Source organism: Aotus nancymaae, unplaced genomic scaffold (assembly GCF_030222135.1).
Source record: "Aotus nancymaae isolate 86718 unplaced genomic scaffold, 86718_ANA_hifiasm-v0.15.2.pri h1tg000076l, whole genome shotgun sequence".
Classification (NCBI taxonomy): Eukaryota; Metazoa; Chordata; class Mammalia; order Primates; family Aotidae; genus Aotus; species Aotus nancymaae.
Genome location: NW_026988491.1, coordinates 4,183,612 through 4,207,112, shown reverse-complemented (window position 1 = coordinate 4,207,112; position 23,501 = coordinate 4,183,612). Strand labels below are relative to the sequence as shown.

At 46.3% G+C, this 23,501-nt stretch overlaps 1 protein-coding gene across 1 annotated transcript in view; it reads left to right on the top strand.

Annotated features, from left to right (window-relative positions):
* The window catches only part of AP1B1 (adaptor related protein complex 1 subunit beta 1), a 59,172-nt gene continuing 35,671 nt past the window's right edge, over positions 1 to 23,501 (top strand). Inside the window, exons 1-4 of the mRNA XM_064367882.1 lie at positions 1 to 115; positions 2,062 to 2,187; positions 3,132 to 3,249; positions 21,156 to 21,219. Of these exons, the coding sequence (XP_064223952.1) occupies positions 21,183 to 21,219 (37 nt within the window). The 5' untranslated portion in view covers positions 1 to 115; positions 2,062 to 2,187; positions 3,132 to 3,249; positions 21,156 to 21,182. The remainder of the gene's footprint in view (positions 116 to 2,061; positions 2,188 to 3,131; positions 3,250 to 21,155; positions 21,220 to 23,501) is intronic.

Sequence of the window (23,501 nt, the reverse complement as noted above, 5' to 3'; positions counted from 1 at the left end):
GGGCTCCGAGCCGCCGGCAGCCCGGACGCGCCGGGAGAGTGTGAGGTGGAGGCCGCGGACATTTTGGTCCCAAGTTGAACCGGGCCGTGACGCCGGGAGCCATTGAGACCTGCCGGTGAGGAAGCGGGGACCCGGGCGAGGCAGGAGAAGAAGTGGGGCGGGGAGTCGGGGGTCCTAGGTGAGAGGTTTGCGGGGTCAGAGGTCATGAAGAGGACGCGGCGCTGCACGGGGCGCAAGCGGCGTACCTAGCCTGAGAGGGGAGGGCTGCGGGTTCGTTCATTCATTCTCGCTCACTTAGCCGCCGGCGTGTTCCCCGACCGTTCCAGATCCGCAGCCCCACCTGGGGCTCCCGCCAGGCAGACTCCTAGACCTAGGCCCCTAGGAGCCCGCCCCTAGCCGGAGGGAAAACTCTTCGGGCTCTGGTTTCCTCTTTCAGACTCACCCCCATGGCCATCCTGAGGCCTCTTTGTTGTTCAGGGCGTTATCTCTTTGCCAAGGTTCAAAAAGAAAAAAAAAAATAGAAAACGGTTCCATGCCGCCCGCTCCCGGCTAAGCACGGGCTTGGTCTTGTCTGTTGGAGCCTCTAAGACAAGTTGACTGAAGGGGGTCACCTGTGAATGCTACAGATAACGAGGGAGATGCTTGCTAGTGGCTATCGAGCGCCTACCGTATACCGGGCACTGTGCTAAGCACTTCTACAGTGCCACGTTTAAACTTCACAGCAACCTTTGTGGGGATTAAATATCCCCATTTTATCCACGAGGACACTGAGACACAGAGGTTGAATCACACATGTAAGGTCATTCAGGTAGTAGAAGCAAGGTCAGATTTCCTGCCCAGGTTCTCAGGGACCTGCAAGTACAGAGACAAAGGAAAGACTGGAGTAAGGTTGGGGTGTAGGGGCTATTTAAGACTTCTAGCTGCCGTTGTGTTTATTTGGATTTGTGTCAGGATGTAGCCTTATTGCTTCCTTTCTGATCTTCCGAAGAGGCATCTGATTCACTTTCTTTAGGATAAAACAATCCTGCAGGCTGTTAGTAGTGATGCCTTTCAGGGCGAGAGTCTTAAGATTTTCCTGACTTTTGGGAACTGTGAGACACAAAACAGGCTATCCATGAAAACTGTTTGAAGACGATCCAGAACTTCTCTTCAGAGTGGTTGAACTGCATTCTTTTTGATGTAAAGAGAGGGGAACCACATGACCTCTAGGGGATCTTTTGGTCCTAGTTTCTGGAAGAAGGTACCCAGAGGAAGAATCTTTGCCTTTCTTAGACATACGCAAGCCCTGTGACTTCTTTTTTTTTTTTTTTTTTTTTTTTTGAGACAGAGTTTCACTCTTGTTACCCAGGCTGGAGTGCAATGGCGCGATCTCGGCTCACCTCCGCCTCCTGGGTTCAGGCAATTCTCCTGCCTCAGCCTCCTGAGTAGCTGGAATTACAGGCATGCGCCACCATGCCCAGCTAATTTTTTGTATTTTTAGTAGAGACGGGGTTTCACCATGTTGACCAGGATGGTCTCGATCTCTTGACCTCGTGATCCACCTGCCTCAGCCTCCCAAAGTGCTGGGATTACAGGCGTGAGCCACCGCGCCTGGCCCATGCCTCATGACTTCTTGCCTGAGCAGAGCACCTCTTACTTGGGAGGTGGTAAGATGGTTTGGTGGCTAGAGGACTAGGCCGTGTGAATCTGAGTCCCATTCCTTTGTGGATATTCGCTTGCTTCAATTCCGCCTCAGTTTCTCTGACATCAACATGAGAAAGACCTGCTACCTCCCTGTCTACTCCTAGGGGAAGGAACCTGTGAATAAACCCATGAAGGCTTCCATATGCTTCTGAAGACAGTTGTATATAAATATTACTCTGATACATTTTTTAAGCCCTATGATCTGTTTTCCTAGTTCCATTGAAGTCACAGAAACTAATAGTGTCACCTTATTCCCATCCTTCCAAGGGAGGATTTGAGATGAAGCAACTTGTCGCAGACAGTAGGCATATGAGCAGAGCGCAGAGCATCTGGTTTTCTGTCCTGAGGTGAGCTCACCATTCTCCTCTGACCTCTTAGAAACTGTCATGAGGAGCAGCTTCAGTAGTTCCCAAAGAGTCAGATCCCTCAGAGGTTGTGTGGAGATCATCTGCTGAGTGTGGATCAAGTGGAGGCTTCACCCTGAGCTGCTTCAAGAGCACAGAGGTATGATGGAAAGATCACCTGACTCCCAATCAGTCAGCCCTGGGTTCGACCCCAGCTCAGCAGCTTCCTGGCACCGTGACCTGGATGGTTTTCATAGGCTGGCCCTCCTTTACCTCAGCTCTGAAATAATACGGGCAGTCCTCTCCTACTCCCCCATCCCTGGTTTGTGTGAGGGTAGATGGGAAAATTTGTGCAGGGCCTGTTATTTTGGGTGCTTTGACTCTAGGCCAGCTGATGCCTGCTGGGGGCCTGTGTCTGAGAAAGGCCGTCAACCTTGGCTTCTGGAGTGTTACTTCCTTCTGCAAACAGAGACCTTTATGTACCCGGGACTTCTTCTACCCTTCTTGTTTCACTTCCCAAAAGTAGTTCAGAACAAGTTCAACTTGTTATTCCTTCTGGCTTTGAGCTTGGACTTGCATCTTTTTCTAGTTATCTCCTGATGCTCTTGTATGCCTTAACTGCTCACTTCCTAGAAACTGCCCATTTCTGGCACCAAAGCCTGCTGCGCTGACAGTAAGCAGCATGCTTGGGCTTTGCGCTTTGCTGTGTTTCTGAAGGTTGAGGGGACATCCATGCCTTGCAGACATTTCTTTTTCTCAACAGGTCTTTTTGCCTAAGAGAGATCACTGATACTATCACAGCCCAGAAGAGATTTTTCCGTTCTTTATCTCTTCACATAGAGAGGAACAAATACTCCTGAGAAAAAAATGTCAATAGGGCATTTGGGGAATCCTTAAAGAAAACTCATCAGTGGCTCCTAATTGCCCTCAAGCCAAAACTCACATTTCTTAGCATGGCATTCAAAGCCCTTTGGACTCTGACCCCTGCTTCGCTCTCTTTTTTCATCTCTCCTGCTCCACACTCACCTTCTGCCAAGCTCCAGTCAACCTCAGCTGCTTGCTACTTCTGCAAGCCCCAACTCTTTTTTTCTTTTTTTGAGACAGGATCTTGGTTTGTTACCCAGACTGTAGTACAATGGAGCTATCATATCTCACTGCAGCCTCCAGCTCCTGGGCTTGAACCATCCTCCTGCCTCAGCCTCCCAAGTAACTACAACTACAGGTGAGTGCCACTGTGCCTGGCAAATTATTTTTATTTTTTGTAGAGTCAGAGTCTTGCTGTATTGCTCAGACTGGTCTCAAACCCCTGGCCTCAAGCAATCCTTCTCCCTGGGCCTCCCAAAGTGCTGGGATTATAGGTGTGAGCCACCACACCCAGCCTCCCAAGTCTGTATACCTCTCTGTCTTTGCTTTGCACCATTCCCTCTGCCTGAACACCATTTCCTGCTCCCCTGACTGTACCTTCCTAGCTGGAGTGCTACCTGGTGCTTCCCATTTGATCATCGCCCCTAGGCCTGAGCTAGATGCCCCTCTTTGATGTCCTGTGGCAAGGGTCACAGTGGGTTGTGATTGTTTACTTGGCTCTCTTCTAAGTAAATAGCTCTTTTTTTCTTTCTTTTTTTTTTTTGAGACGGAGTCTCTCTCTGTTGCCCAGGCTGGAATGCAATCGTGCAATCTCGGCTCACTGCAACCTCCGCCTCCTAGGTTCAAGCGATTCTAATCCCTTAGCCTCCCGAGTAGCTGAGATTACAGGCATCTGCCACCATGTCTGGTTAATTTTTATATTTTTAGTAGAGATGGGGTTTCACCATGTTAGCCAGGCTGGTCTTGAACTCCTGATCTGCCCACCTCAGCCTCCCAAAAGTGCTGAGATTACATACATGAGCTACTGTGCCTAGCCAGTAAATAGCTCTTAATCCTCGATGAAGACCTCCCTTAACTGTGTCTCCAGTACCTAGTGAGATATCTGGTACATAGTTGGTGCTCAGCAGATGTCCAGTGAGTGAATGAATGAATATTGCATTGAATTGTTAGGATTCTTTGGCTCCTAAGGGATTCAAAGCACTTCTACATTATCTCCTGTCCATCCTCAAGTCACCTCATAGAGACAGGGAGAAATCTGATCAGTGCTGAGACTACTTTCAAACTATAGTTGCTACCACCAGCCAGTCACCAGAGGTTTCAGGGCTTCCAGACACCTGGGAATCTGGTATGGAGCAGGGAGGTGGTAAACCCTCTCTTGATAGTAACAATAGTGGCTAACATTTATCAGGCATGTTGTGGGCTGAGCACTGCTAAGGGCTAGGTATATATTGACTTGTTTTACCCTCATAAACCCCTCAGGCATATAACATTGTAGTTCCCATTTTACACTTGTGCTGCAGTTGTGCCTGTTTGCTCTGTGGAGCCTGGGAGAGCCCCTGCCATACCTGCTGTGGCTGCCTTCCCCTACCCACTCCTTGTACTTAGATTGTCCGCTGTTATATAGTGGAGCTGAGGAAGGACTTGGCTATGGTTCTATGCCTCATGCTCTCTGGGTCTTTAGCCTTGGGCTTAACCTCTGACTTCTGACAGGAAGGGAGGCCTCTCCTACTTATGGTAGGAGTGTGGCCTAACTCTGGGTTGACCCCACAAGGCCCAGAGTTCATCAGTTACTGGGATGCCTTAGTCACTGATCCTCCAGGTTACCCAGTTACTACAGTCCACCCTGTGGACTCTGAGCTGGAAGATGGTAGATTTGAAAGTCAGGTCTCAGAAGCTTTAAAACTGAACTTTCAGTGTTCATTTTCAGCATTTCAATAGCTGAGTTCCATAGACTTGGGTGGCAGATACTTTTTACCACACCCTCCTTACATTTAGGATCTTAAGCATATTGAGAGTGGAATAACACAATGTCAGTAGAGCCAGCCTTGGGTCTGCTACTGTGGTGGTCTTCGTTGCCTGATCTCTGCGTGTTGAGCAGCCGGCTGCTGGGACGCTGAGGATGGAGACTTCTGAAGTCCAGCATTGATTCAGTATTTATCGAAGCCTGCTAGTGCCTGGTGCTGGCCTATGCTGATAGGTCAGCAGGCCAGATATGGTCTCTGCCCTCCGGTTGCTTACTTCATTCTAATGGGAGAGAGACAGACAAAGAAGAAGAGAAAAAATGTGATTATTAGAAAAACCAATCAGCCATGAGGGAAACAGAAGACATAGCAGCCAGAGCTTGTTAAAATATAAATCCGATGTCAGGACTCCTCTGCTCCAAACCCTCCTGTGGCTCCAGCTCACTCTGTAAAAGCCAGAGTCCTCACCCTTGCTCAGAAGGCCCTGCATTCTCCTGTGACTTCCTGGCCTGCTGTTTCCTCATTGCTCACTCAGCCACATTCACTTCCCTACTGTTCCTCAGACATGCCAGGCACATACTCACCTTTGTACTGGCCATCTCTTTTGTCTGGCAGGCTCTTCCCCAGACAGTATCACCTGTCACCTTCTCAAGGAGGCCTTCTATGGCCACCCTAGTTACATTTTAACCTCCCTTCCTCGCCTCTCCCCTCCCTATCCTTCTTCCCTCCTCTTTTTTTGCCTCCATAGTGTTTATCACTCTCTAAGATGTTATGTATCTTATTTATCTTGCTTATGGTCTCTTTCCCCCATTAGGATGTAAGCTCAATGAAGGAAAGGATTTTTGTCTGTTTCTTTCACTGCTGCATTCCCAACATATAGAAGTGTTTCTGGTACATGAAAGATGCTCAGGAAATCTTATTCCTGAGAAGTGGACTGAGAAATACCTTCTTAAGATTGTACATGCATAGCCAGGTGCAATGGCTCATGCCTGTAATCCCAGCTACTTGGATGGCTGAGGTGGGAGGATCACTTGAGGCCAGGAGTTCAAGACCAGCCTGGGTAATTTAGTGAGACTCTGCAAAGAACTTTAAAAGATTTGCTGGGCATGGCACACGCCTATAGTCCCTGCTACTCAGGAGGCTGAAGCAGAAGGATTGCTTGAGACCAGGAGTTCGATGCTGCAGTGAGCTATGATCACACCACTGCACTCTAGCCTGGGTGACAGAGCAAGACTCTGTCTCTGTCTATAACAAAACAAAACAAAACAAAAGGCATCTTTTTCTTTCTTTTTTTAAGCATCAGAGGTATCACGCTGGAAGGGAAGGTATCTTTGAAGTGAGATCATCTAAGCTGAGATTTGAAGGATAAATTGGAGCAGATAGGAGAGGATAATCCAGACAGAAGGATCAGCAAGTGTAGAGATAGTGAAGAGCTTGGCTGTTAGAGGAACACCGAAGGCATGTGGGCCTGGAGGCAAGGACCTGGTGCTTGTGTCATATCCTGTGTTAGAGCCCCCACCTTCTGCAGCTGTCACTCTGCGCTGGTACCGTGGGAGAAGGTGACAGTGACTTGGCCTCACTGAACATTTCTCCCACTGGAAATGTTGCCACCTGATTTTCTGCCCTTGCCCTTTCTTCTCTCTCTCATCATTTATTCACTTACCTTCCATTTATTGGCTACAAACAGGCTAGGGATCTTGCATGTTCAATTTCAGTGTAGTCAGAATAGCTTGACAGTCGGAGCAGATGTATCTCTGATCCTGGCTAACCCAGTGAATGGAACATTGAGAAGCTGCTCTAGCAGAGGTTGGTTTATAAAACATGAAATTTCCCCAAGAAGAGAGTTGAGCACTGGTCATTCAGATATTTATTGAACACCTGCTGTTTGCCAGGTACCAGCCTAGGAGTTAGGAATACAATAGTGAACAAAGTGGACAAAATCCTTACCCTCGTTTACATTATGGAATTTATGGGAGGAGAAAAAATAGACAACATAAGTATAATTTACAATGTGTAGGTAATAAGAACTTCTAAGGGAAAAAGAGAAAAGAGGGTTAGGAAGTGGTTGGGATTATTGAGGGAGGGGTGTACACTTTTAAATGAAATGGTCAAATAAGGCCTCAAAGAGAAGATGACATTTGGGCCAAGACCTGAAGAGGTGAGGGACTGAGCCATAAGGCTGTCTGGAGAAAGAGCTTTCCTGGCAAAGTGAATAGCACGTGCAAAGGCCCTGGGGTGGATGCCTGTTGTGTTCAAGGAGTAAAGAGGCCTGTGCGGCTGGAGCTGAGGGAATGGTGGGGAGAAGAGTTCAAAGGGTAATGGCCAGCAGGATGCATGTGTGAGAGAGAAGGGCATGCATCTCTTTCAGGGCCTGTGGGTTATGAGGCCATGCTAGGGACTTTGGCTCTTACTTAGAGTAAGATAAGGAACCGTTGGAGGACGTTGAGCAGAGGGGTGCTGCTGTCTTACTTAGATTATCAAGGGATCATTCTGGCTGTTGCTGAGATGGCGTGGCAGCAGAGCGGTGTGGGAGCAGCTTTGTTAGCACTCTCAATGGGAGGTGATGGTGGCTTGGAGCTGGGGGGGTAGTGATGGAGCTGGTGAGAAGCTGCTCACGGATTCTAGATTCATTTTGAAGCTTGGAATCCACAATAGGATTTGCCGATAGATTTAAGAGAGAATATGTTGTTAAAGGTGACTCAGGTTTTTAGCCTGAGGACCTGTTAAAGATGGTGCTGGCAGGAACTAGATGATGTAGACTGCAGGGTGAGCCCGCTGGGGAAAGGAAGGAAGCAGGAGGTCAGTGTTTATCACGTTAAGTTTGAGCTGCCTGCTAGCCGTATCCACAGTGATGCTGAGATGTCAGTTAGACATTTGGACATGTGTGCTGGGAGTTCTGGGCAGAGATTGGGCTATGTGGATGATATGCAAAGCCCTGACACTGGATGACACCACCAAAGAGGCAAAATAGCATAGATGGAGAGGAGAAGAGGTACCAGCCTGAGCCCTGGGGCACACAGTGTTGAAGAAGAGGGAGAGGAATAAGCAAAGGAGACAGAAGGCACAGACAGAGGGCAGGCAGAGAGCGTGGCATCCTGGCATTTGAGGGAAGACAGTATTTCGGGGAGGAGGGACTGGTTAGCCATGTCAAATGCTTATCAGCATGAGACTTGTCATTTGACATGACCATTGGGTCTTTTGCTGGCAGGACCCAACACATATGGCATCCAGGACCATTTCTGAATCTCGTTCTTCCTTCCCTAACCTCATCAGCTCCTTTCCCTTCCAAGTCCTTTCCTTCAGCCAGGCAGGGAGGCTCACAGACTTCTTTTGGCCTTACGTAAATCACTCATCTCTCAGTGTCTCTAATTCCTCTTTTTTTTTTTAATGATGAGAATTAAATGAGAAGGGTTGTAAATCACTCAGCAAGAACCTGTTCCCCAGCTAGTGTTGATTTAGTTGTTTTCAGTTCCCTCCCTTGTCACAATGGCAGTGTCTCTGTGCCACCTCTACTCTTGCCTCTCTAAATCTGACCTGTCTTTTCATGACCAGCGAAGCCCCTCCATCAAAGAGAACTTGGCTTGCTGCTCCACCTGTCTCAGAACCCTCCTCCTCTGGAGGCGTGATCACTCTGCCCTTTGCCTGCAGTTCTTTACTTGGCCTCTCAATCTGTAAGAGCTCAGCAAGAAACGACGTCCTTTGTTTACTGTGTGTGCTTCTGTGTGAGGCACAGTTCCAGGCATAAGTGGATGGGGCTCTATACTGTTGATTTGACAGATCTTCAGAAAGTGTTCCCATTACATAGATGGGAAAACCAAGATCACAAAGAGCCTTGTGCTGTGGTCTCTGGCCTCCTTCTCCTCATCTTGATTAATTTCAGTGTTGTTCAGAAGATGCCTTACTATTTTGTTTTCAAGTCCAGAGAAGCTTTTCTTTTTCTTTTTTTAAGATGGAGTCTTGCTCTGTCACCTAAGCTAGAGTGGAGTGGTACGATTTCAGGTTCAAGCGATTCTCCTGCCTCAGCCTCCTGAGTAGCTGGGACTATAGGTGTGCGCCACCACGCCCTGCTAATTTTTGTATTTTTTGTAGAGATGGGTTTCACCAGGTTGGCCAGGCTGGTCTCGAACTCCTGACCTCAAGTGATCCGCCCGTCTCAGCCTCCCAAAATGCTGAGATTATAGGCATGAACCACCGTGTCCACCACTTTTCTTTTTCTTCACAGCAGGTCTTTCCACATATTGCTGCTTGTAGATGAGTTGAGAACTGGCACCTGAGTCTAGAATGAGGTTCTAGAGACTCAATGCCAATATAAGAATGTTTGCATGTGACATTTGTCTGCCTTTAGTTTCTTTTCATTTTGAAGTCTTTAATTGCTAATGGGCCTCAGGAGAGTGACTTCTTTTTTTTTAAGAGAAGATCTTGCTCTGTTGCCCAGGCTGGAGTGCAGTGGCACATTCACAGTTCACTGCAGCCCTGACCTGGGCTCAAGCAATTCTCCCACCTCAGGCTCCTGAGTGGCTGGTACTATGGCTGTGCACCACCACACCTGGCTAATTGTTGGTTTTTTTTTTTTGTAAAGATGGAGTTTCGCCACACTGCTCAGGCTGGTCTTGTATTCCTGGGCTCAAGCGATCTGCCTGCCTCAGCCTCCCAGAGTTCTGGGATTACAGGTGTGGGCCACCGTGCCCGGCCAGGAGATTAATTTTGACTAATCAGTTTTCATCAAAATCCCAAGAGGCACATAACTTGGCAAGCTCATCCAGACAGGCTTTTACTAGGCACATGACAAAACTTGACATTCCCTGTTGTCCAAACTGGATGGGCTGGCCCTAAAATAACCTGTAATTCAACATCTGAGGACTCTGCAGGGAGGTGTGGCAACCCATTTCATGTACCCTTTAGCCTAGAGCAGGTATGTTTCTTCCAGGGCTTAATTCAGAGAGGAGCAGCTAGTTGCTTTGTTGGACAGAGTGGGGCATGTGTGACCTTATTAGGGGGCAACAGTGGAGCATGTTGGCACTACCATTTTCTAGCTGTGTAACTCCAAACAAATGTCTTGACCTCCCTGGGCTTCAATTTCCTCACCTGTAAACTTCTTCATGAATCACAAGGACTAACTTTAAAGCTCTTTACATGGTGTCTGTCACATGGTGCACATCCATTTGCCATTACTACTACCACTGCCACCTTTGTTCCAAATTTCATGCTGAGCCTAAAGAACACAGATTATTTTCTCATAGTTATTGAACTGACTTGAAAGAGCCTGTCCATCTGAGTTCAGTAACCACTGAACTTTCTCAGAGAGAAAGTCTGATGATATGCAAAGCCCTGACACTGGATGTCAGTGGTTACTGACATCTTCAGTAACCACTTTCTCAGAGAGAAAGTCTGAAATCTGGTTTCTCAACTGCTGAATCACCTTTTAGTCTTCCAGCTGGCCTTACCTGTTTCCCTGTCTGTAAAGTGAACTTAAGTATTTACCTGTAAGTATAGTCCAAAAAAGTATGTCTTTTTTTTTGAGACAGGGTCTCACTCTGTCGCCCAGGCTGGAGTGCAGTGGTGCAATCACGACTCACTGCAACCCCCCCGCCTCCCAGGTTCAAGCTATTCTTCCACCTGCCACCATGCCAAGCTAATTTTTGCATTTTCAGTAGAGACATGGTTTCACCATGTTGGCCAGGCTGGTCTCAAACTCCTGACCTCAAGTGATCCTCCTGCCTCAGCCTCCCAAAGTGCTGGGATTATAGGCGTGAGCCACTGTGCTCGATCCCTTTTCCTTTTTAAAAGGAAATTGTCAGACAAATGATGAGTAGTGAGTAGCATCATAATCTCTAATGAACTCTAAGCTTTGTGGGAGCATACACAGTCCAGGGCATGGCACAGAGTGGGAAATATTTGTCAAATGAATTAACCTCTTCCCTTGAAACAGAACCAAAGCAACAAAGCACATGGAATGAATAAAGTTTGGCCTTTCTGCTCCAAATGAAGAAGAAACAGTGGCATCACCCCAGCCCCTTTTATTCACTCTCCCCTAACTTCCTCTTGACTGTCCCTGAGCTAACATGTGCCATGGAGCAGGTTTCTGAACAGCTATTCATCCATCAGGGAAGTGTTGAACAATGACAGTTCCAGCACCAAAGTTGGAAGCCACCAACATAGACCTTCAGAGATCAGTTTTCCCTACCTGCATATCCTTGAGTTCAGTTATAGTACATGGAGCTGGAGCTGACCTTGTGAAATGTCTCTTTCCCCTTTTCGTTTCCTAAAGCTTTTTGTTTGGCTCATCTCACCACACTGATGGTCTTCATTAATTCACTGAGTGCCAAGAGTGTGCAATGCCTTGTGCTGGCACCACCAACTCACACTTCTCATCTGTTTGAAGAGCATGGGCTGCTCTGACATGAATCACTGCCCCAAGACTAGAAAAGTCCTTCCCCTGACATTGGCTGGCCATTTGGAAAAATTAATATTTTGTTGTTTGGCTTCTTACTGTTTTCTTTCCTATTGAAAACCAAATGAGATTTGCTGGCCTTAACTGTATTCTGAATTTGTTCTCTTTTTTTTCCCCTTGGAAACATCTTATGTCATGCTCTTAGAATGATCATACTCTACTTCCTGGTGTTTGACACCTGGGAAGAACACTCATTGGTGGGGAAATGGGTCCCTCATCCAGCAGAGAATCATAGAATGTGAGATGTGGGTGGGACTTGTCATTCAGTAGACTGGTTTTCAAGCTTTGCTCCATAGAATCACGGGATGTCTCAAGGGCCCTGGTGAGGATGGGAGAGTTGGGCATAGTGAAATGAGCCAGGCTCTAGGCCTCCCACCCCTCCTTCCACCAGAACAGTTTCACTTTTATCTGTTTGAAATGGTTTAAGAGTGGAGAGGGACTTGAAGAGCCATTGATTAATTGTATTCTTTTGTTTGAGAATTGGAGAAAGGCAGGCCGGGAGATGCAGGGAGGTTCCCAGGGTCACACAGCTGTTGGTAGTAGGGCCAGATTTCCCGGCAGCCATCTCACTATTGGATCAGCCTTGCCCTGTTAACTGCAAAGCCTTATGTTCCCAGTCTAGTCTGCCCAGTCATCACTGTCTGGCACTTGTCACAGAGCTCTCTCATCTTGATCTGTTTTGGGTCCTTGGTTTTTTAGCTTCTCTGGGAACCTGTCTTTTCATTCATTTTGCCAGCAAACATTTGGTGAGCTCCTAGAATGTGCCAGGCATGGTGGCAGTCACCAGGTTGACAGCATTCAACAGTACAGGTCCCAAATTAGAGGAGGAGCTCTGTGGGGAAATCTGAGATACTTTTTTTTTTTTATTTTAAGAGACAGAGTCTTGCTCTATTGCCCAGGCTGGAGTGCAGTGGTGCAATCATAGCTCACTGCAGCCTTGACCTCTTGGGCTCAAGCTATCCTCTTGCCTCAGCTTCTGAGTAGCTGGGACTACAGGTACATGCTACCATGCCCAGCTAAGTTCTTTTTTTTTTTTTTTTTTTTTCCAGTAGACATAGAATCTTGCCATGTTACTCAAGCTAGTCTTAATTTCCTGGCCTCAAGTGATCCTCCTGCCTCTGCCTCCCCAAATGCTGGGATTACAGGCCTTACCATACAACCAGGTCTAATGTCGGGAGGCCTCTGCCACTTCAAGTCCAGAAGAGGCTCCTCTGCAATGTTTAAGCCTAGACTGAAGAAGGAGCACAGGGTGGGAAATGTATTTTGAATAGATATACCATTTTTTCTAAACTGTTTTGTGTTTCTAAGAGGTACATGTACAGGGGACAAAATACCCAAGTTATAAAAAAGGTAAGTGATGGAAAATCAGGCCCTCACCCTATTCCTCAGCTACCCAGCTTCCTTTCTAGAGGAAACTGCTATTGACTTTTCTTGTTTATCCTTTCCAGGATAGCCTATGTATTTGTAAATACACAGATATTTATGTTTTATTAATATTTGTATGTTTAATTAGAAATAGTAGCATACTACATGTACTTTGCATCTTGTTTTTTCATTTAATATCTTGGAGAGGGTTGCATAAAAGCATATGTAGAACCGCCTCATTCTTCTGCATGGATACATAGTATTCCATATGTCCGTATGCTGTGCTATCATTTAACATATTTATAGAGTTGGGGGTCTTACTGTGTTGCCAAGGCTGGCCTCAAATCCTGGGCTTAAACGATACTCGCCACTCAGCCTCCTGAGTAGCTGGAGCCACAGATGTGCTCAGCTCTGCTGTGCCATCATCTTTTAAACCAGTCCTGTGGATTGGTATTTATAATATTTTGCTATTAGAAAGGATACTGCATGAATAATTTTGGATCTATGTAGTTTTCCACATGTAAAGTCCTAGAAGCAAAATTACTGGGTCAAAGGGTAAGGACCTTTGCAATTTTAATGGCTGTTACCAATTTGCTTCAGAGATTATAGCATTTCAGACTGTCACTAGCCTCAAATGAGAGTGCCCATTTACCCGCATCAGCACCAACATGGGGTGTTATTAGACTCTTGGGTCTTTATCAGTTCAGCAGCTGACAGGTGCTGTCTCACTGTAGTTTCAGTTTCTAAGTTCCCTTATAACTTATTCTTATAAATAAGCTTGAACCATTATATTAATTCACTTCCTGTGAACTGTCCACATCCTCTGCCATTCTCCTATTTGTAGTCACTTTTTATGTAGGAAAATAGGCCTTGTCTGCAATGTGATTCAGATTTTTGTGTGTATGTTTCTCATATGTCTTTAGGCTCTTGGCCTCCCAAAGTGCTGGGATTACAGGCATGAGCCACCTCACCTGGCCTATTTTGTTATTTTTTAAAAACAATTTTTTTTTTTTTTTTTTGGAGACCGAGTCTTGCTCCGTCTCCTGGGCTGGAGTGCAGTGGTGCGATCTTGGCTCACTGCAACCTTTGCCTCCTGGATTCAAGCGATTGTTGTGCCTCAGCTTCCCATGCGCCCACCACCATGCCCAGCTAATTTTTGTATTTTTAGTAGAGATGGGGTTTCACCATGTTGGCCAGGCTGGTCTCGAACTCCTGGCCACAGGTGATCCACCCACCTTGGCCTCCTCCCAAAGTGCTGGGATTACAGGCATGAGCCACTGTGCCCAGCACATTTTAAAAAATATTTGTTTAATTTACACCAAGTGAAATGCTTGACTCTTAAGTGTACAATGTGGCCAGTATCTGCATCAAGATGCAGATCATTTCCATTACTCCAGGGGCCCTTCATGCCTGTTTTCAGTCCTTCCTACCCAGAAGCATCCACTGACCTGGCTTCTATCACCATAGCTTAGGTTTGCCTCTTAGAGCTTCGTATGAATGAAATCTTGTGATATTTATGATGTTTATATTTTTTCTTGTCAACATGCTTTCATTCTCACATTAGCCCTTGTCAGAAGAAATATGTGAGATACATAGAGCAGCAGGTACAGCAGTCCCCGCTCCCCTCTTTTTTTCTTTTTTTGAGACACAGTCTCACTGTGTCACCCAGGCTGGAGTACAGTGGTACGATCTTGGCTCACTGCAACCTTCCTCCTCCCAGGCTCAAGCAGTCCTCCCACCTCAGCCTCCTGAGTGGCTGAAACTACAGGTGCACACCACCATGCTAATTTGGTAGAGACGGGGTTTCCCCATGTTACCTGGGCCAGTCTCAAACTCCTGGGCTCAAGCAATCCGCCTGCCTTGGCCTCCCAAAGTGCTGGGATTCACAGGTGAACCACAATACCCCGCCTGATCTCCCCGTTTTATTTTTTTTTATCTCCCCGTTTTAAAGAGGGAAATTGAATTCTAGAGATGAAGTAGACTCAGTTCAGCATACTTTCCTTTTAAAGGTTGTTACTAATTTTGAGACATTGGAGAAAAATTGAAATACTATATTCAGTACTCATTTTCTTATGTTTCTCTTTTTCATTCTCAAAGGACCTGGTTTTATGTTTTTAAAATAAATTCATTTTATTATCTTAAAGCACAAAAAGAAAATCTATATTTCTTGTTCCTAAAATTATATTTAGATATGTGAAGACAAAAATTTGAAAAATATTGAGATTTGATTCCTGAAATCCTTGCTCATGTTAAAAAAAAAAAAAAAGAAAAATATTGAGAACTTTTTTCCCTTTAAACCTAACCCTAACTTCAGCAGCTAAAACCCAGAGTCTTTAGATGGGAATATTTTTTCTTCTTCCCTTTTTTTCCTTAGGACCTAGGACGTCATTTTCCCTCTCTTAGATCACGTTACATCTTTGTCCCTGGCCAGTGTTTCCAAATGTCTCACCAAGGACTTCTTTATACATCTAGAAAACATAAGAGAAAACTACTGTATTTTAGACTTTATTGCTTATTCCCCCCCCCGCTTTTTTTTTTGAGACAGAGTCTCACTCTGTCACCTAGGCCGGAGTGCATACTGCAATCTCAGCTCACTGTAACCTCTGCATCCCGGGTTCAAGTGATTCTCCTGCCTCAGCCTCCCAAGTAGCTGGGGTTACAGGCGCCTGCCACCACGCCTAATTTTTTTCTTGTATTTTTAGTAGAGACAGGATTTCACCATGTTGGTTAGGCTGGTCTCGAACTGCTGACCTCAGGTAATCTGCCCACCTCGACCTCCCAAAGTGCTGGGATTACAGGCGTGAGCCACGGCACCCAGCCTCAGTTCCCTTTGTTTAATTCTAAAAAGTGAAGTTAACCAGAACTGGTTCTGGGATGTGACATCAAAGTCATAATCTTTCAGATGTGGGTGTGAGAAATATTAAGAGGGGACAGCTGCATCGGCTCCTCAAGGGCAAAACCAGTTGTTCCAGGTATGCCCCTCTTTTAATTTTGACTGTGCCCATCCCCTTGAGCCATTCTTTGGCCTGTAAATGCTGAAATTGAGGGGATCCCAGCCCAGAATGCTGTTTCCTTAGCAAAAGTGACTCATACTGGCCATAGCAGTTTCTGAACCAAAAATTCCCTGTAATTACTACTTTTAAAATGTGCCCTGACGCTTCCAAAGTTGGAATCCAAACCCTAAGCTTTTTCTTCTCTAAATTTGCTGCCTGCTTTCAAATGTAGTTCATGTGCCCGATCAGATTCATCAGAGAGCAAGGTCTCAGCCCTTTGGCCTCCATGGGATAGGGATACAGTATATGATAACAGCTCAGCAGTGCCAGGAAAAGCACCAGTCTTTCCCATGATATCTACCAGTCTGAGCCCCTTTAGGACTGAACTGTCAGGTTTTTTACATTCCTGCAGAGAGAATGAGAAATCTCTCTTGCACTGACATCCAAGAGGCAACTTCAAGACCAGGTACCAGCATTAGATGCTGACAATGGAGAAACGACATGAGGAGATTGCTGCCCTCAGTACATCAGTAAGCTGTAGGTAGGGGATCATTCACGGTGAGGTGAGGTGTTTTGTTTTGTTTTTTAATCTGTGCTTTGGGGTGGCTTTCTAAAGTGTTTCACTTTTCTCCGCATCCCCTTCCTTCTCTAATTTCCTGCATATGAAACAACTTCAGAGGGATACGATTTCTGCATCATCAGTCCCATCGGGCCCTCTGCAGAGGGATATACGAAACAGATACTGCAGAAAAAAGCTGCAGCCAGCACCAGCACAATGAGTGGCAGTTAAGTTTGTGAGTAGTTGCTTAGCACCTGTAAAAGGAAGAATGTCACGGAAAGCTCAACGCTGTTGGAGTATCTGCAGCTGTGGTTTGACTAGCTACCCTGCAGCTCTGTCACTTTTTTTTTTTAAATCCCCAGAAAGAGAAGCTTTCTCACCCTTTTCTCCTCCTGGTCAGTTGCATATGGCACAGATCTGTCACCAGCAGGTTGGGTCCTGGGAATTTAGGGCCCTCTGATGTTGTGTTGGGCCTGCAGGGGAGGGGAAAGCCCCTGACAGCTTTTTCTGCTGGAGAGGCAAGAAATTCCGAGCAGCTCTGACATTAGATAGCTAAGATATTTTGTTTTATTTACTTTTCTTCCTTTCTTTCTTTTTGAGATGGAATCTCACTCTGCTACCCGGGCTGGAGTGCAGTGGTGTGATCTCAGCTCACTGCAACTCCACCTCCCGGGTTCAAGCAGTTCTCCTGCCTCAGCATCCTCAGTAGCTGGGACTACAGGCGCATACTGCCATACCCAGCTAATTTTTTGTATTTGAGTAGAGACAGCGTTTCATCATGTTGCCCAGGCCTGAGCTCAGGCAGTCTGCCCACCTCGGCCTCCCAAAAAGCTGGGATTACAGGTGTGAGCCACTGCACCTGGCCACTTTTATTTCTTTCTAGATTTAATATTCGAGTGGTTTCTGTGTTACTTTCTGTGTTTCTTTGTGGCCTGTGAGTTTTAGCCCCTTTTGCCTTCAATTATCCCTCTTCTTACATTCAACCTCGAGAAATGATATTCTCCTATTATTTTGGATACTTTTGCCAGTTATGCTCTCAAGTCTGTGACTTCTGGAACTATGCAGATCTTTATTGTAAGGCAGAAATCCCATTATCTGATTTCCCTGCTTATTTCAGAGTTCCCCAAAGAACCCCTAGGTTGGTGAGGTTTCTCTGAGAAAATGGCTTTATGTGTGTGCAAAAAAAAAGAACAAATCGTATTTAATGTCAGTAAATTCCTGTCAGAAACAAACGCTAACTAGTTACGTAACAGGGCTGCCAGAGAGCAGGCTGAGGCTCCCGGGGATTTTCAGTGGTCCCTTTTCATTTCTTTCAACAACCATCAATTGAATACTTGCTGTATGCAGAGCCTGGGCCAGGCATGAAAGAGGAGGGCAAATGGGAGCTGTGAGCCTGGCCCATGCGGGGGCCTGCCTTTGTGGATCTGTCTAGAGCCCTGACTCATGCTGGGAGGACCAGCAAGTTAGAGTCCCCACTGTGGACTTGCAACATCAGGCACAGTGGGCTCTTCTGCTCTTTCCCGCAGCTCCCACAGAAAAGTGCCATCCTCCCTTTTCATCTTTGCAAAGCAAAAGGAAAGTAGAATTATGCCTTTTTCTTTATACTGTTTTTTCAGTTAAGCCTTTATTCCTACAGGATCCACAAAAGATTTAAAGTGACCCCAAGACAGTACATATTTGTTTCCCATTGATTACTGAAACAAAATCTATGGTATCTCTCAGTTGGGAGGCTTGCTCAATGCCATCCTGCCATAAATACGCTTAATTTGGAAAAATCCAATTGGGCTGGAGAGGAGGAGCTATGTTGGCATGGTTTCCAGAGACTGTGAAATGACTCCTGATCCCTCACATCCATTGCACTAGTAACTTTCATCTCACCCCTGTATAGTAATGACTTGAAAGGAGATGTTGGTGGGTTGTTTGAGTCCCTTCCATAGACGCAACAAAAGGGACAAAGTGAAGTGGGGTTTCTCCATTCAAATGTCTATTTTTTTGGCATTGTGTGGCTTTCTATAGCACATAAAACTACAGATAGGATTGGAAGGCTGTACTTGAAAGTCTGAATGTTTTTTGCAGGGGCTGGAGTACAGTGGCGCAATCTCAGCGCAGTGCATCCTTTGCCTCCTGGATTTAAGTGATTCTTGTGCCTCAGCCTCTTGAGTAGCTGGGACTACAGGTGTGTGCCACTGTGCCAGCTTCAATTTTTTTTTTTTTTACTGAGTTTTTAGCCACTATCAGGGAACTGTCCTCCTTGTCAGAAGACGGAAGCAGAATTCCTTCATCAATAGAGCATAGGGACTGAGCTCAGGTAGACCTGAGATTGTCTCCTAGCCTAGCCACGTACAAGCCACGTGACCTTGGGCAAGTTATGTAACATCCCTGAGTCTGTTTCATCATCTATAAAATGGGATTAAAAGCAGTTACATTATAGACACGATTAAATGAGATAATGTGGGTGAAGCCCCTGCCTTTAATAGGGGCTCAGTAAATGATAGCTTCTTAATAAATCCTAGAACAAACCCAGAAGCCTTGTATCTAGGGTAACTTGGTTCCCGTTTAACTTCTTTTATCTTTGATCTGTTCCCCAGAAGAACTCTGAGGTACATAGTGTAAGGCTTGTTCTCGCCGAGTTTAAAGGGAAGAAACTGAGGCCAGCACGGGAAGATCCAATGCGAAGGAATTTATTTGGGCTTCCGGGTGAGGTTCTGCGGTCAGACAAGAAGGGCCGGAGAAGTCGCACGGACTCCTCTCAGACATGGGGTTTTATAGGGAGTGAAATAGCTCGATTGGTTTGGGAGAGCAGGGTGTGGGTAAAGCAGAACTACCATTGGGTATGGTTACAGGGCTTAGTTTGCATACAGGACTTGGCTGCTATTGGCTAAGATTTGGCTGCTATTGGCTATTAAGACTTAACTGCTATTGGTCAATAAGACTCAACTGCTATTGGCTAGCAAGAGGCTAGGGTTACAAGACCTTGTTAGCATACTGGGCTCTTTAAGGGAAGGCCAGGCTGTGCGAGCATGGGAGAAGGGAACATGCCCGAGCATGTCTGAGCTTGCCCAAGCTCGTCCGGGCTTGTCCAAACTTTCAGAAAAAAGCGGGGAGGGGTGTGCGTCCGAGCTCCCGGCGAGGCAACTGGCCTTACACACAGTAGATGCTCCGTAAATGTTTGTTGAATGAATGAGGGAGGCTTAGTACTTTCTTTGTTCTATTGTCTTTTTTTTAATGTAATTCCCTTGTGGTCACTTTGAAATGTTAGGACACGGTTTTTTTTTTGTTTGTTTGTTTTTGTTTTTTTTTTGAGATGGAGTCTCACACTGTCCGCTGGGCTGGAGTGCAATGGTGTGATCTCAGCTTACTGCAACCTCTGCCTCCCAGGTTCAAGCGATTCTCCTGCCTCAGCCTCCCAAGTAGCTGGGATTACAGGTGCCCATCACCACATCCAGCTACTTTTTTGTATTTTTAGTAGAGATGGGGTTTCGCTATGTTGTCCAGGCTGGTCTCAAACTCCTGACCTCAGCTGATCTACCTGCCTCTGCCTCCCAAAGTGCTGGGATTACAGACATGAGCCACCACGCCCCCCATTGTCTTTTTTTTTTTTTTTTTTTTTGATGATACGGAGTCTTACTCTGTCACCCAGGCCAGAGTGCAGTGGTGCAATCTCAGCTCACTGCGACTTCTACCTCCCGAGTTCAAGCGATTCTTCTGCCTTAGTCTCCCAAGTAGCTGGGACTATAGGCGCACCACCAAGCCCAGCTAATTTTTGTATTATTAGTAGATACTGGCCAGACTAGCCTCGAACTCCTGATCTCATGATCTGCCTGCCTCGGCCTCCCAAAGTGCTGGGATTACAGGGCTGAGCCACCATCCTGGCCCCCTATTGTATTATCCTAGTACCTCACACTGTGAGCTTTTTTGCACTAGATGTCCTGAGAGAGCCTTTTTTTAAATTATTTATTTATTTTTTTTGAGACAGAGTTTCGCTCTTGTCGCCCAGGTTGAAGTGCAATGGCGTGCAGTCTTGGCTCACTGCAATCTCCACCTCCCAGGTTCAAGCAGTTCTCCTGCCTCAGCCTCCTGAGTAGCTGGGATTATAGTCGAACACCAACACACCTGGCTAATTTTTGTATTTTTAGTAGAGACAGGGTTTCACCATCTTGGTCAGGCTGGTCTCGAATGCCTGACCTCGTGATCCACCCACCTTTGCCTCCCGAAGTGCTGGGATTACAGGTGAGCCACTGTGCCTGATGAGAGAGCCTTTAAGAAAATTGAGCAGATAGATTTGGGAACTGCTGTAGAATACAGATGATAGCCCTTTCTGGAGATGAATCATACATGTTACTATTTTAGAAGCTCAGAAAAGTTATGGAGAGAAGTCTCCCTAGCCTTTTAAACTTGGCATTTTCTAATCTCATTTGACTCTATAGGGTAAGATAGTGCCTCGATGATGCTGTGATGAGGCTTCTAATGAGTTAACATGTGCAAAGCATTTAGGACGGTGCTGAGCAAAATGGGTCCCACAAAGGGGCTGCTGCTGCTGTAAGCCCTTACATCCTTGTGCAGGTATTTATGTGGGAAAGATTCCTAGAAGAGGCACATTCAAAAATCTGATGAGACCAGGTGTGGTGGCTCATGCCTGTAATCCCAGCATTTTAGGAGGCCAAGGCAGGAAGATTGCCTGAGGCCAGGAGTTTGAGACCAGCCCAGGCAACATGGTAAGACCCCATCTCTGAAGAAAAAAAAAAGCTGATAGATTCTCAGAATTACTTTTCAAAGTCTAATCTGCCATGATCTGACAGTTCATTTGCCCAGGAAAGAGATAAGCAGCTATTTTCCTATACTACATGTGTTCTGGATCCTTCTCCTCCCTCTGCACACCATAACTGAAGATGGAATGGAACATAACTGAAAGTCACCCCTCTCTTTATCTTGCAGGAGTCTGGCCACAGATAAGGGACCAAAATGACTGACTCAAAATATTTCACCACAACCAAGAAAGGTATTATATGTTTAATAATGGGCCTTGTCTTACAAATCTTTCTCTGTCCCTTCTGTTTTCCTCCTGTGGCTGTAGGGAGTAGGGGTGGGAATGAAGTCCTGGAAACATGGCAAAAATGGCCTAGAGCTTCTTAGATCTAAAAAATTGAACTGTTGATGATATAAGAAATTGATCGCTCCTTTTAGAGCTCAGAAAGGGAAGAACATTAGCTCCAAGTGTGGGAAAAAAAGTGCCCTTTGGTTCCCCATGGCTTAAACTAATTATGTTTTTGACTGGGCACGGTGGCTCATGGCTGTAATCCCAGCACTTTGGGAGGCCGAGGCAGGCAGATCATGAGGTCAAGAGATTGAGACCATGCTGGCCAACATGATGAAACCCCTTCTCTACTAAATATACAAAAATTAGCTGTGCATGGTGGCATGCACCTGTGGTCCCAGCTACTCAAGAGGCTGAGGCAGAAGAATCGATTGAACCCGGGAGGCAGAGGTTGTAGTGAGCCAAGATCGGACCACTGCACTCCAGCCTGGCGACAGAGCGAGACTCCATCTAAAAAAAAAAAAAAAAAAAAAAAGTTTTTTTTCCTATCCTATCAGCACCCTTGCAGCAGAGAGAGAAAGAGTGTGTGTGTGTGTGTCTCCATGTATCTGTCCTTATCCAAGGGCACATTTTTTTTTTTTGAGATGGAGTTTCATGCTTGTCACCCAGGCTGGAGTGCAGTGGCACAATCTTGGCTCACTGCAACCTCTGCCTCCTGGGTTCCAGTGATTCTCCTGCCTCAGCCTCCCGAGTAGCTGGGACTACAGGTGGGTACCACCACGCCCACCACACACAGCAATTTTTTGAATTTTTAGTAGAGATAGGGTTTCACCATGTTGGCTAGGCTGGTCTCAAACTCCTGACCTCAAGTGATCCACCCACCTTGGCCTCCCAAAGTTCTGGGATTACAGGCGTGAGCCACCATGCCCAGCTAATTTCGTATTTTTAGTAGAGACGGGGTTTCTCCATGTTGGTCAGGCTGGTCTTCAACTCCCAACCTCAGGTGATCCACCCGCCTTGGCCTCCCAAAGTACTGGTATTACAAGCATGAGCCACTGCACCTGGTCAAGTCTAGCTGTTTTTTTTATTGAGAACGTACCATATGCAGTGGAAAAGAGACAGAGCCTCTGACCTGGTGTTGCTCCAGCTTGAGCAGGAAGGACAGTCTATAGAGTAGTAACCACACTAAAGAGTAGTGGGTCCAGGGAGGGCTGTGGGAGAATTCTGGATGGAGCTGGCCAGATAGATGGGGAGTAGGAAGGGGAAGGAGTGAGTGCTCTGCCTGTGATACATTCAGGGAAAGGGAAATAGTGGGCATGGGTTACCGAGGAGGGTGATGCAAGAAGAGGTTAGAGCCAGGCACAGTGGTGCCCCAGGTGGTGGCTTGGGTGGGAGGATTACTTACTTGAGCCCAGGAGTTCGAGTCTAGCCTAGGCAACTAATTAAAAAAAGATAGAAAGCAATGGAGAGGTATGCAGGGATCAGTCCTGTGAAGCCTGGTGAGCCATAGGGTGAACTTAGTGCTGAGAATATTGGAGTCTCAGGTGGGTTTTTTCGGTGTTTTTTGTTGTTTTGAGACTTAATTTCACTCTGTCACCCAGGCTGGAGTGCAGTGGCGAGATCTCTGCTCACTGCAACCTCCCAGGTTCAAGCCATTATCCTGCTTCAGCCTCCGAAGTAGCTGGGACTACAGGCACACCACCACGCCCTGCTAATTTTTGTATTTTAGTTTAGCTGGGACTACAGGCATGCTACCATGTCCCGCTAATTTTTGTATTTTGGGGGTGGGGTTTTTTAGTGGATTTCTTTTGGGAAGAGAGATGTGTGGAGAGAGATGCCTGGCTTCAGTGCCCCAGCCAAAGAGACAAGGAAATAGGTTCAGGAAAGCAAAGTGAGTATTTTGGGTGGGCCAAGCATAGGAGTTTAGAACATGGGCCTTAGGGCTTTCAGTTTCAGCCCTACCACCTACCGGCTTTGTATATGCATTACTGAGCCTCTCACAGCTTCCATTTGCTCACTGCAGGGAAATGCAGAGTTGTGAGAGTTAATTCCTATAAGAACATGTGTGGGAACAAGTTAGTGTGGCACTGACTGGGTTTAGAGAAAGGCTCAAGATGGCTGGGCGCGGTGGCTCATACCTGTAATCCCAGCACTTCGGGAGGCTGAGGCAGGTGGATAACTTGAGGTCAGGAGTTTGAGACCAGCCTGGCCAACATGGTGAAACCCTATCTCTACTAAAATACAAA